A 13,510-nucleotide genomic window follows, 5' to 3' on the forward strand; every position below is an offset into this window, starting at 1 on the left:
CATTTCTGCACTTTCTTTTCCTCCTTCTTTTTTTTAAAAATAATTCTTTTTCCATTCATTTTTCCAGCTGATGGATAGATAAAAATGGCATTCAGATTTCCAACACCACTTGGCAGTAGAGGTTTGGTGTAAGGGGTAAAGGTTTATAAAGATTGGTTTGGGGTCATTTTTATGAGCTGGGAAAGAAAAATAAAATTTCTACATATTTCCTATTTGTAGATTAAAGACACACATACCAACCTGTGGACTGGTAGAAATCACTGGGTACTTTTATTTTCTTCTCCGTCTCTCTAAAACACACAAGTGGGTGGCCAATCCCAAGAGCAGAGGGGCTTAGAATCATGTTCTTATCATGTCCCACTCCGGTGGGTTGAGGACAAGGGGCACTATGGGACTAAGAAAGGACAATTACGTGACAGAACACAAAGCTCCTTTTTCGATCACATTTCACCCTGATGCTGTTGATTTCTGTTGTAAACGTTCTCAGCTTGATTTTATGAGTATATTTTTGTAATTTTAGAAGGATAAGTTTTCTGAGTGCTAAGTATTAAAATTTTTTCTCTATACTTAAACTTTTAAAATATGCTAACAGGGACTTCCCTGGTGGCACAGTGGTTAAGAATCTGCCTGCCAATGCAGGGGACACGGGTTCGAGCCCCGGTCCGGGAAGATCCCACATGCCGCGGAGCAACTAAGCCCGTGAGCCACAACTACTGAGCCTGCGCTCTAGAGCCTGCGAGCCACAACTACTGAGCCCACGTGCCACAACTACTGAAGCCCACGTGCCTAAAGCCCATGCTCTACAACAAGAGAAGCCACCGCAATGAGAAGCCCGCGCAATGAAGAGTAGCCCCCGCTCACGGCAACTAGAGAAAGCCCTCGCGCAGCAACGAAGACCCAACGCAGCCAAAAATAAATTTTAAAATAAATAAAATATGCTAACAGTAAAAATCACCTTGAATTTAGCAGTATCATGATTTTAATGTGAAGTATACATTTTTTCACATCACCTGTTACAATCGGGTTCTTGGCAAACGAGAAACTCTAGATAATTTAGGCAGCAAAGGAATATATGGAGAGGCTCTTGGGTCTCTTACAGAATTGATGGAAAATGCAAAAGAATGAGGCTTGGAAAATGGTCAGGAACGAAAGGAGGTGAGTGGCAGAGGACTCAGCCAAAGTCATGCCCTGGAATATTCAAGATAGGGTACTACTTTTGCACAGGAGACCCCCACTGCCATGAGCACCACCACCACTGCGCCCAGAATCTTGAGTGCCGCTGCCACCATGAAACCACGACTCATTCTGTCCTTACAACTTTGCATCATTCCTACACATTCAACACTTCAGGTTGGAGTTTCTGAATTAGCTGAGCTGAAGCGCTATGTCACACCTTAGCTGTCTGTGGTTGGAGAGCCGCTCTGCAATCTTTCAACCTCTCTATATACATAAAAATTGAAGATGTATACAAGATTTATATAAAGGAGATCTCCCTAAAAGAGATCTAGATAATGTGTAACCAAAAAATTCATATCAACTATCACCTCTAATTCTTCCCATCAACATACGCATTCATATACTTTTTACATTGTCCACTAATGAATATTTTCATTCAGTATCCACTAGTGAGTAAATCCATCCACTAGAAACTTTTACTCATATTCTCCATTTTTTTTCTATTTATCAACTTTCTAATTGATTCCCTCAGTGATCTGCTTTTACTTTGTTTTTCCTTCTATTTCTTTTCCTAGTGGTATTTTATTCCCATTTGCATTAATGACAATACACTCTCTCTGTGTATAATCTGCCATGTCTTTGTAGTGCTGAATTTTCAAGGCCAGATCACGCAAGATTATTTCATCATAGGAAATACGACTGCAAATCAAAAATGCTGGCATCTCAACCAAAATTAAATATCCAGCCCCTAAATAAGCATCTCCTCTTGAATATTGTACTTGAGGATATACTACAAAAGCAAACTTGATATGCTGCCCGCCCCCTGCCATGAACTAACCTCCCTCTATCATGTCTCTGTTACTAGTACCACCATCTTAGGTATTTAAGAATATTAGAGAGATATTTGGGGAAACAGGTTGAGCTTTTGGATGGAATGAGAATGCATTATTATTTTCCCACTTAAAAATTCACTATGAAACAGTGCTTGGAACTAATTATTATCAATAGATTCCAGTAATGAAAGATGCCTGACGCCTGTATTTTCCCTTCCCCATGAGAAACTTCTTCACAAGAAGGATAAGGTATGTGTAAACAAAACAATATTTTTAAAAAGTCACATAAATAAGCCAAAAAGTTTAATTTTATTGAATAAAGTTCATTCAGGGCTTACATAGATATTAATATACTTTAGATTATAACAGCTGAGAGATCAATAGCTGATGGGAAGGAAGGAAGAAAGCAGTTTGTACTTTCAATGTAGAAAAGAAAATCTAAATGCTACAGAGGTCTTGTAAAATTCCCAAAACAAGGTCTAGCCAAGTTTATTGTTTAGTGGATTTTTTTCTTTTTTCAAGAGATGAAAAGTGAGATTCAATGTGTATACTATTGGTTACAATTGATATGACAGCTTGAAAAATAATGAGACAGAAGCATAAATATAATACAAAAAGACTGTATGGAAGGAATATTTAACTATAGTAAGTGGAAAAGATACATTAAAACCAGGAGTGTGTTACACTAGTTCAGAACAGAACTCATAAGGCAGACCAAAACTGATGCTAGTTAAGGAAAAGGGTCTGTTTTTAGGAAGCATGTGCATACAGATACCACCACAAAGAAATGCCAACAGTAACTACATGGTCCCCTCTTGTTACTCAGTGAGGTGTCAAAGGTGAAATGACTGGGTTAACAGCTTAAGCTTTCTCCAAGGATTTGTAGTATTCCATCAGCACGGTCCAGGCCTTGGGAGCCATGAAACCTTCAGGAGGTTTCTGGCCTTCTCGGGCAAGTTTGCGCATTCGTGTTCCTGAAATAAATTCAAAGTCTTCATGGCTGAAAGGGAGAGAAAAAAGAAAAATATTTCACATTTTAAAAAACTTAGTTATAGTGAAATTTTAAAAAAACATTCGTTCCTTCTGTTCATGGAAGACAAGCTTAATGAAAAAAATATCTGGATGAAATGTACTACTTATGAATATCAACCTGATTTTAAGTTTGTCATTGAGCAAAAAACACCACATTATCAAAACTTACCCAAAAAAACCAACAAAAAAACAATAATGATCCCTCAGGTTGCCCTTTTATAGACATACCCATTTCCCTCCCTCCTCCCCAACCCCTGGCAACTAATAATTTAGAAATTTTTTTAGAAAAACATCTAATTTAGATGCACATATTGAAAACTTTTTAGGAAGTCTGAATCTGGAAAGCTAAATGCATTTTGGAACATTAAGAGAAAAACTGGAACTTAAAAAATAACAACAGCACGTAAGTAGCAATAATTAATATTATTCCATTGATAAGCTATTACACAAAGGTAGTGTTAGTTCTTTTCACCTTCACACCTACAAAAACACACAAAAGCCCTTAGACCATTAAGCACAGAGCACCTATGGCTATGACACATACTGTCTATTGGTAATTTCAACCTCTTCCCTCAAACAAGGGAACCGACTAGATAGCAGACCCAAGAACAGAGCAAGAGTTCTGGGTCACTCAAGTCACCAGATCACATCCCCTGTTTACTCCTAGTCAGCGACTGTATGTTCCATCCCCACTTTGCTATTTGTGGAGTTAATCTGAGAATTGAGTGAAACCATAAACTGCAAATGCCCCTTGTTTCTAGAGGTATGCCAGGTATGTTTTAACTAATAATCACACTTCTAGGAATCTACGTAAAGGAAATAATCAGAGATGCCAGCAAACATTATGCATAAAGATAGCTGTCTGAAAACTGTTTTATGATAGTTAAAATGTTGTAAATAATCTAACAGTTGAAGGTCTAAGTAAACTGTGGTACAGTCCTGAGCAGAATTACATAGTCATTAAAGTATAAAGATTGGATAAAATGTTCACGATGTAATAATGGGAAGTGAAATAATCAGGACGCAAAACTTTATATACAATACCAATGCAATTCTGTTAAAATAAGGGGGTGCGGGGAGGAGAAGATCATAAAGAAATACACCCAAACGTTAATAGTGGTTATTTCTATGAAGTGGTATCACAGGTGCTTTTAGTTTTGTCATGATGTTTTCTGCAGTTTTCTACAATGATGATTTATATTATCAATATCAAAATAAAATTTTAAATAATATATTATCAATAAGAGCTTATTTTTAAAATCTCTATCCAAAAGTGATTTAAATAATTTTAAATAATGTGACCTTTAACTGATCTGAAACCTCAATCATTTAGAACACTGCCCTGATGAGAGCAGATAAACAGGATGCTGACATAGCATTACACTCCCTATTCTGGCCCAACAGGAGTTACAATGGCTATTAATTCACCCCTAAATGACAGACATCAGCAGTAAACAGTATATCTGAACAGTGCTGGGACATACAGCATATTCAGTAAATAATGACCAGTGATCAAGTACTTTATTAGCTTTCTAACTAGGAACTCAGTAAATATTTGGTGAAATACGAAAGAATGAAAAGGTATGTGTACAGAAAATTTTTATTCAATATAGAACCATTTAGAGTCTTATACAAGTCACTACTCTCCATCCTCTGGCCAAAAAAGGGTAAGAAAGGGTTTCTGATTGCTGTGGTTCATCTGAGCTCCTTATATATTCCTTTTCCTCTAAATCTGGACTATTCACACTAGAGGTTTCTACATGCCCTTCATGACCTCTTCAATAGTCATCTTCCGATCTAGCTTCTCTCTTGACCTTGCTCACCTTCACTTTATTTGGGGGAACCTGGTTCACTTAGTCTATCTATGAGCTCTTGGGTTGTCCACTTGGTAGGACTGAGCTCCAGACCAAGGAAGAATTATTGTGATTTCCTCATGGTCCAGTGTGCCCCAGTTTCTGGCCTCTCCTGCTTTTCTAATTTGCACTGTCTGTGTGCTCAATGACCCGACTGCTCACTGGTCTTCTGAACGTTGGACTTGGTTATATTATCACCAGCCTCTACGTATCTTGCATCTGGCCTGTCCTTAGGCCTGCCCACTACTGTTAGTTCCTAAGATCAACTTGACTCTTGGTCCTGGATCTAGGTTTCCCTCTCATATTTGCTGCTGTCCCTAATTCTGGCCTTTCCAACTCCCCAGTGAGGTACCCAGACTTTAATGAATGTCCTACCCCACTCTGAAACACCTAAGAGTCTGAGAGTTTTATTCTGGAATGCTACACATACAGGATAAGAATATTAAAAAGTGGGCTTCCGTGGTGGCACAGTGGTTGGGAGTCCGCCTGCCGATGCAGGGGACACGGGTTCGTGCCCCAGTCAGGGAAGATCCCACATGCCGCGGAGCGGCTGGGCCCGTGAGCCATGGCCGCTGAGCCTGCGCGTCTGGAGCCTGTGCTCCGCAACGGGAGAGGTCACAACAGTGGGAGGCCCGCGTACAGCAAAAAAAAAAAAAAAAAAAAGTGTAACTCATTTAATCAGCCACAGGAAAATCAACGTTAATGCTTTATAATCCCATCTCTTGCTATTAAGCAGAAGTCAGTACTTCTTTAACTCAGGCATGTGACACCTTCCCCTAGTCACCTGTCCGCTCTTCTATTCCCTGCACTACCAGAAAGACAGGAAGATATACATTCAACTCGATATTTCAACAGCTCTCATCTTCTTAGGTAAAACATCTTTTAAATGTCTGCTCACATTTTCAAAGATGACCGAAGAAAAGGGAAGTTTAACAGATATTGCTCCAAAGCAAGATGGATTCAAGTAGTTTAAATCTAGGGAGTATCTCCCACTTCTATCATGTGTTCAATGTGAAAGGAAAGTCAAATCTACTATAATAAACTGGCCCATGCAGATGTGTTGGTTACAATAGTTCAAATATGAAGTAAGCTATCATCTTTCTCTTACATAAATGACTACAAACTTAAGGGGAGAAAAAGAATTGACTGCATGTGAGATGGGCCTAGGAAAAAAGCAAGACTATAGAGGAGATTTCCAAAAAATTCAGGAAAGGTTGATAAATTTTTAAATTTATCAACACTAAAATGAAAACCCAGTTTGAGAAAATGGATAAGCTCTCCAAGAAAGAAGACTTGCCAAAAGGGAAAGCATTTGTCGAAAGAGTAAGAAGAAAACCAAGATGATTATATGCAGGTCATGGAAAAAGAAAAAATTTTAATGTAAAGGCCACAGAGGGGCTAAGGAAGATGACCATGGGGGGCGGAAAAATCCACTGGATAAACGCATCAGAATTTAAATTTTCTTTAATCAAGGAGTTTCAGTGGATGATGAAGGAAAGAGATGGAGGGGTAAAGTGGCGGAGACACACAGTGGAGAAAAGATTTTCTTTTTTTTTTTTTTACAAGAAAAGGGAGGTCTTAGCATGTGTAGAGGCAGAAGAAAGTAGTGGCATAGAATGAGAAAAGGGAGGAGGATGAAAAGCCAGGAGAGGGTAACAGGAAAGAAATGAAAGACGGAGAAGTCTGGGATGAAGAACACACAGAAAGGAGCTCTGACAAGGAGGGTGAAAAGTGAAGGAAAGAAGAAATAGTGATGACGTGGAGTTAGAAAAAGATGAGGGGGTTAATGCAAGATGGTCTCAACCTTCTCAATAAAAATGTAAGGTTGTCTCCTGTGGGTAAACAGAACCTGTGTGGGAATGAACTGATAACAGGATCCATCAACACAGTTTGGTGACTATCTCTAGGCTAGAGAGGTTACCCCTCAGGGCAGGGCTCAGCAAAGCCGCATCTGGAGAGGAAGTCAAGGGTGTGGAGGGGTCCAGATCTCTCCAACTGCATCTAAAAAACCCTCATTCCAACCTGATGTAAAACTGGTTAGTTCAGCTGAGAACCATTTGACAAATATTGCTTGAATGTTTTAGTTCCTTAGGAGGGTCACTTATCAGTTCCCTAAATAAGTGTCATTAAGGAAAATTGTGACCGTAGATCTTTCTGGCCATGTCAATTTAAAATTTTGAATTCAGAAAGGAAACCCTGTGTCCCATGCATAAAGTACCTGTTCCTGATGGGGCAATGAAAAAGAAATGAGGGAGCAGCTTGTAGAATGACTCTGTCCTGACTTTGTGATTAAAAGGAAAAAGCCAGACCAATTAAAGTCCTTTCTTTCCTCACAATGCCAAACAGTCTGAAATCCAGAAGTCGGCTTGCATTCCTTCTGAAATTGAATTTTAAAACCAAAGTCCCTGGGTACCTCTTTTCCTGATGCTATTTCACACTCTATCTGCCCCGCGTGCCACAAGCATTTCTTCATCACGTGAAACGGGAGTTTCTGCTGCCACATGATGGTGGTTCCGCTCCACCCCGGCTACGGAAAACATTTATTTCCCTCTGCCTCAGACTTGTATTTCTATCCCTCACATGAGGATTTTATTTTTTTATCAGAAGTCAGGTGCAAGGACTTGACACTAGAGTCACTATCTGTAATCTAATCACAGTTTTCACAATTACATCTTTAAATGGATAGCATTTTGCAGAAAAAAATAAACCAAGTAAAAACTGAGGCATTTGGGGAATGCTCTAAAACGAGCTCTGAACTTCTTTACCTGTGAGTAATCGGGAACCTGGCAGAAGCAGGAAAGGCTACTAAACCTTAGGCTTTCACTACAAAGCAATTCTAGCTAGTCCATCAATTACACTCGTTAACCCATCCCCAGGGCACCTGAAAAAGGAAATGCAAGTCTGCTTTTTTTTTCTTCCCTTTTCAAAACCACTTGGTCACAGATTCTTACAATCCACAGCTGACAGAACACCTCCTCTTAAAACACACACACCAAAAAACAAAACAAAACAAAAACAACTGAAGGGGAAGGGGTTAGAACGCAAGGACAGAAAAAGCACACCCCTGTGGGTCCAGCATCTTGTCCCATGTGGGACACACAACTACATATGGCCAGCATCTTGACCAACTGCAAAGTACAACAGCTCTTGGCCACTTGTTGAAGATTTTACTTCTTTACAAATATCTGCTGTCTCTCGGTTCACATATGTGGCCATCAGAGCCACCAGCACAAGCTGTCAGACAAGAAGCTGGGGTCAGCCCAGGGGCCTTCAATTTTATCTTTCAAAAGTTCATATTGGGCTTCCCTGGTGGCGCAGTGGTTGAGAGTCCGCCTGCCGATGCAGGGGACACGGGTTCGTGCCCCAGTCCGGGAAGATCCCACATGCCGCGGAGCGGCTGGGCCCGTGAGCCATGGCCGCTGAGCCTGCGCATCTGGAGCCTGTGCTCCGCAAAGGGAGAGGCCACAACAGTGAGAGGCCCGCGTACCACAAAAAAAAAAAAAAAAAAAAAAAAAAAAAGTTCATATTCAATTAGACCAGCTTTTTAAAAAATACTAATTAGATGATAAGCAATCAGAGACGCAAAGGGGAGCTTCTTCTCTGATAGAACTAAAAATAATGGTAGTAACTTATAAGTGAATCTAATTAACTATTTGGGGGCCAACTACCTTTCATTTAACTCGAAAGAAACTCATATGTAATACAGTATACATAAAAACACTAAGAATTCTCTTCAAATACAAATCATCTGTTCAAAACCAGATAATTAGTTATTTATGGCTTTCTTTCCAGGAGCCAAAAAGCATGGCATCATGCATGACAAATTTAACCATTTTTGTTTCCAAACCAAAGACCAACTGAAATACATGAAAAATTTAATTGTCTCGAACTAATTTATCAAAATCCTTAATTCATCATGTTTTCCTCCCCTCAAAAATCTTATAAATAAAAGCTAGAGAACAGCTCCTATCAGACATTCAGTCAAACAAGAAGTTTCCAGGGAAGCCTACTCATCTTTCTTCCAATCCCCCTGTTGCAAGCTACCTAAACCTAAACCATCATTTCATTCATTCTTGCCTGCACTAATGCACACCTTCACGCTGACTTCCCTCCCATCTTTCTCTTTTCTATACTGCTAGGTCATTTCTATACTTTTATGTGCCGTGTAGTAGTTTCAAACTTGTTTTTGTTCTAATAAACACGGCAAGTATAGTTACTTTGTAATCCATGTCTGGTAATTCTAGTATGTGAAGTTTCTGCAGGTCTGCTTGTGCCAACTGTAGTTTCCCTTTTTTTTTTTTTCCTTGCTTTGGTGCTATGTTTCCTTGTATTTTATCATTTTTTACTTAAGCTGTTCATTACGCTTGTATAATTATTTGTGGGAATAAACTGAGGTCTAGGACACAGGAGTAATGCTCTAGCGACAGTCTACATTTGCTTCTGCTGAATATTTAGAAGCATGCCCAGTTAAGAACCACCAAAAACTAATTTCATGGCTTGAGGGCTTTTTGGTTGTTTATCTGTTTTGTTTTGATACAACCCGGGTAGTATGAGTTTGGCCCATGTGAACAGTTCTGAGCTTTGAAGCCTAAAGCTCAGGGCTGTGCTCAGTCTCCTGGGGTAGGGGAATGGGTGGGGTTCACTTCAGATTCTCTCTTAACTACCTAAGGTGGGAGGGAGCATCAGCTTAATGGGAGTGTCTCCTGTTGGGACTCCCCACCTCGGTCAAGACCATGGAAATCAACACTCAAATTTGCTAGGTCAACCAGGACAAAAGCAACTTCAACACTCAACTTACCTGAAGTTCTAACCTGCATTTAGTGGCTTCCCTCACAGTTCTTATCATCTTATCAGCACCACAATACTTTTATGAAAACGTTTTCCGTTATCCAGAATTTTTAGTTCATTTCTCAGGAGAATCAACCTGTATAATCCAACTTACCTAATTACCAAAAACCTGAACTTCCCAATATTTAATGTACATGGTAACCACACACTATCTTTTCAAAATCTATTCCAGTGTGTACCTTTCAAAGAACTGCCTTATCTAGTCCCCGTTTCATCCTCCTCCTTTCACTCTCTTTTCCAGCCCACCCTGGCCTTCTTCCCAAACCCTCTGAGTCTATCTCACCTCAGCACCTTTGCATGCACTTATCCCTCTGTCCAGAATGCTATTACCTCCTTCTTTACCAAGGGAATGCCTAACTCATCTTTTGGAGCTCAGCTCAAATGTCTCTTGCTCCAGGAACCCATCCCTGATAACCCAGACTTGGTTACACAAGTGCTAGCAGAGCTTCCCACAAGTCTTCTGCAAAGCACATGCCATCCTTAAGTGGTTTACTGTCTGTCTTCTCTAGAATGTAAGTCCTATGAAGGCAACAACAATATCTGCTTGTTTCCAACCACAGTGCCCACATTTAGCAATGACATGTACATAGTAAAGACTCAACAAATAGTTAATAAATGAATAAAGCATAGCAAAGTTGGAAAGTTTTATACTAATTTCAATGTAACATGTTGACTTTAAAACAAGACACAGCATATATAAAATATATAATTTGACTCTCAAAAATATACATGGTATTATGTCCCTAATTATGATTAAAATGTATAGTAAGAAAAGACAATGCAATAGATTTTAAATTAGACCTTATCAGTTAATGGTTATGCAATAACCCCCTGCAATAAAATATGTGCAAAATCTACAAACACAGGACAAGATTCATTGGCAAGTTCATGCAGTTACAGTCAGACTTCTACAAGTTTTTAAAAGAAACATCAAAATTAATAAAAACAAAGCACGTTATAAATGAATGGAAAAGACAGTTCCCCAGTACTCTAACAGAAATATTTATGTATGGCAAAGACTACATAGCAAGAAAGAAAAAGAAAAGAATTCACACAAGAAATATTTCAGGGGTCAATATGACAAGACCTGGATGTGAAGAGTGAGGTGGAAGGATAAAGGACTTCAAGATTCTACACAACGGGGAGAACAAGTAACTAAGGAAATTTAGGACTTGGAGATATATGAGGGGAAAGGTAAAGTTGCTTCTGGGCATTTTAAATAATAACAAGAAATCTAAGCAGAAAACACCCATTAGCGTGGTAGATAGAATTCTAAGATGGCCTTCATGACCTTCACCCCATGGTGTTACTACCATGATATGTCCTTATATGGCAAAAGGAATTTTGCAGATGCCATTAAAGTTGCTAATCAATTGATCTAAAATAGTGAAATTATCTGAGTGGGCCTAACCTAATCACTAAAGCTCTCTAAAAGCAAATATTCTCAGATGACAGCAGTAGTCAGAGATTTGAAGCCTGAGAGGGATTTGACCTGAGGGAAGTTCTACTGCTGAGATGAGGGGGCCCACAAGGAAGACTCTCAACGTGGCTTCTAGCTGCAGAGAGCAATTCCCCCGCACTGTGATAGCCAGTAAGAAGATGGGGGAGCTCAGTCCTAAACCCGTAAGGAACTGAATTCTGCCAACAAGGGTCATCTTGGAAGTTGATTCTTTTCAGAGCCTTCAGATAAGAGCCCAGCCTGGCCAGAGTCCAGCCTGGCCCACCCAGACTTCTGACCTAAGGAACTGTGAGGTAAGAAATGAGTCATGTTTTAAGCCACTAAATTTGTGTCAATTTGTTACACAGCAATAGAAAACTAACATAATTAGCAACTTGGAAACACTGAGGAATAGCTTTAAGAGTCACCACACAGAAACCACTAGAACAGATGAGCTTTCCTGTAGAAAGTAAATAAAAGAAGTTAAGAATACATGAGAAAAGCCTTGAAGGACGCCTCTAAGTAGAATGCTTTTAAAAAATGACACTAATAGGGCTTCCCTGGTGGCGCAGTGGTTGAGAGTCCGCCTGCCGATGCAGGGGACATGGGTTTGTGCCCCGGTCCGGGAAGATCCCACATGCCATGGAGCGGCTGGGCCCGTAAGCCATGGCTGCTGAGCCTGCGCGTCCGGAGCCTGTGCTCCGCAACGGGAGAGGCCACAACAGTGAGAGGCCCACACGACACAAAAAAAAAAAACCAAAAAAAAGACACTAATAGTACATGATTTAAGGTATACTCTAGCATTAAAAAGTATGAAAGAAGTACTCTACTGATAACATGGAAATAACCAGACAGCAAACATTTATGTCCACCTGTCCCTTCACTGACCCATTTCCACCAGGCACTCTCACTCATGTGCACTCTCTTTTTGGTGAGTTGCTACTTCAATAATCTCAACCTAAATTTTGCATTTATCTATCCAAATACAAAGAAGATTTACTGCATAAAGGAGAAAAAAATAGAAATAGCTGAATTATCTCTAAGAGTTTGTAATATCTGAAAGAATGGGCTTTAATCTTGTACTCCTAAAACTATATTTCCTTGAGTCATTATTACAGCTAATATGAACCTACTTAACTTCCTAAGTATAAACAGATGATTTTTATCATAATTCTTATCAATAATATCTTGCCTGTAATCTTGATGAAGTTTGTTTCTTTCTCCCTAAGCCTTACCTTACACTGCTATTTAATCAAATCAAAAGCTACAAAATCATTAATTACATAAAATCTGGCATTGAATAACATCCATTAATCAAACATAAGACAACCTCATATGTGCATAATTAATAACTGTGTTTTCTCACTACATCAAAGACTATCGCCTTTCCACAAAATTTTAATCACTTTCCAACACACCCCATCAACTTAATTATATTTGAACATAAATATAAAAAAATTAGAAAACTAAGGCAGTTTTAAAGCTTCCCAAGTTACAATTTATAAAGATTTGGTAACTCAAAAAAAATTCCAAGAAAATGAGCCAGTTATGCAACTAATATAGAATTCATCACTGGAAAATCTTATGAGAACTGATGTAATTATTTAGCTTTTGAATGATTAAAAGAGAGACTTAAAGAAATATTACACAGATTTAACAAAACATGAAAGTTATCAAGGGTTTCCCAGCACATCATTCAGCTACATACAGATGGGTTCTAGGATCCTGTGTGTAATTAAATCAGCTGATCACGCAAAGAAACCACAGGAAGGAAACACAGCGGCACAAGAAGTGTAAAAGAAAAGCTCAACTCTATTTAGTTTTGCTTCCTTAACTCATCAAAATGGAAACTCACCTAAGTTTTAAGCATTTGGCCACTAGCAGAACAATTCTATTTCTCACCCCTCACTCTATAACTGATTAATCGTTACTTTCAGAACAAGGTTATGCTCAAACATCTTGTACACAAAGTATACAAATAAATTGCATGCTGGGTGAGAAGTGAAGGGTTGCCCTGCCCAGGATTCCATCTCTGACACTATACAGTCTACAGATTTGTAGGAAGGCAAGGCTACCCTCTGTGGGGCGTGGCGGGGGGGGCTTTCAAAAGAACTGTCAATGGGTAATCCTCTCTCCAGACTAAGGAAATTAAAATCTCTGATGGTGGCCCTACATATTTTGAACCACAGAAGGACAGACCTATATTTTAAACTTTTTTATTTTCCTTAACATTTAATTTGTACTTTCAATCACCTTTTGCAGTAATATAGTTCAAGGTTTACTCTAATTGCTTTTTCTTTAAAGAAATTTTCTTTAAGCTTGTAAGGCAT

General features: G+C 39.1%; 1 protein-coding gene across 6 annotated transcripts in view; it reads right to left on the reverse strand.

Annotated features, from left to right (window-relative positions):
* Positions 1–2,297: 2,297 nt before the first annotated feature.
* The window catches only part of PAPSS1 (3'-phosphoadenosine 5'-phosphosulfate synthase 1), a 109,415-nt gene continuing 98,202 nt past the window's right edge, over positions 2,298–13,510 (reverse strand). For all 6 annotated transcript variants that reach the window (XM_027103453.1, XM_027103455.1, XM_027103456.1 and 3 more), the window contains one exon: positions 2,298–3,009. In XM_027103453.1, coding sequence (XP_026959254.1) covers positions 2,871–3,009 — 139 coding nt within the window. In that variant the 3' untranslated portion in view covers positions 2,298–2,870. The remainder of the gene's footprint in view (positions 3,010–13,510) is intronic.

This window comes from Aethalodelphis obliquidens, unplaced genomic scaffold, assembly GCF_003676395.1.
Source record: "Aethalodelphis obliquidens isolate GAN/ISIS:26980383/991018 unplaced genomic scaffold, ASM367639v1 scaffold6, whole genome shotgun sequence".
In the NCBI taxonomy this organism is placed as follows: Eukaryota; Metazoa; Chordata; class Mammalia; order Artiodactyla; family Delphinidae; genus Aethalodelphis; species Aethalodelphis obliquidens.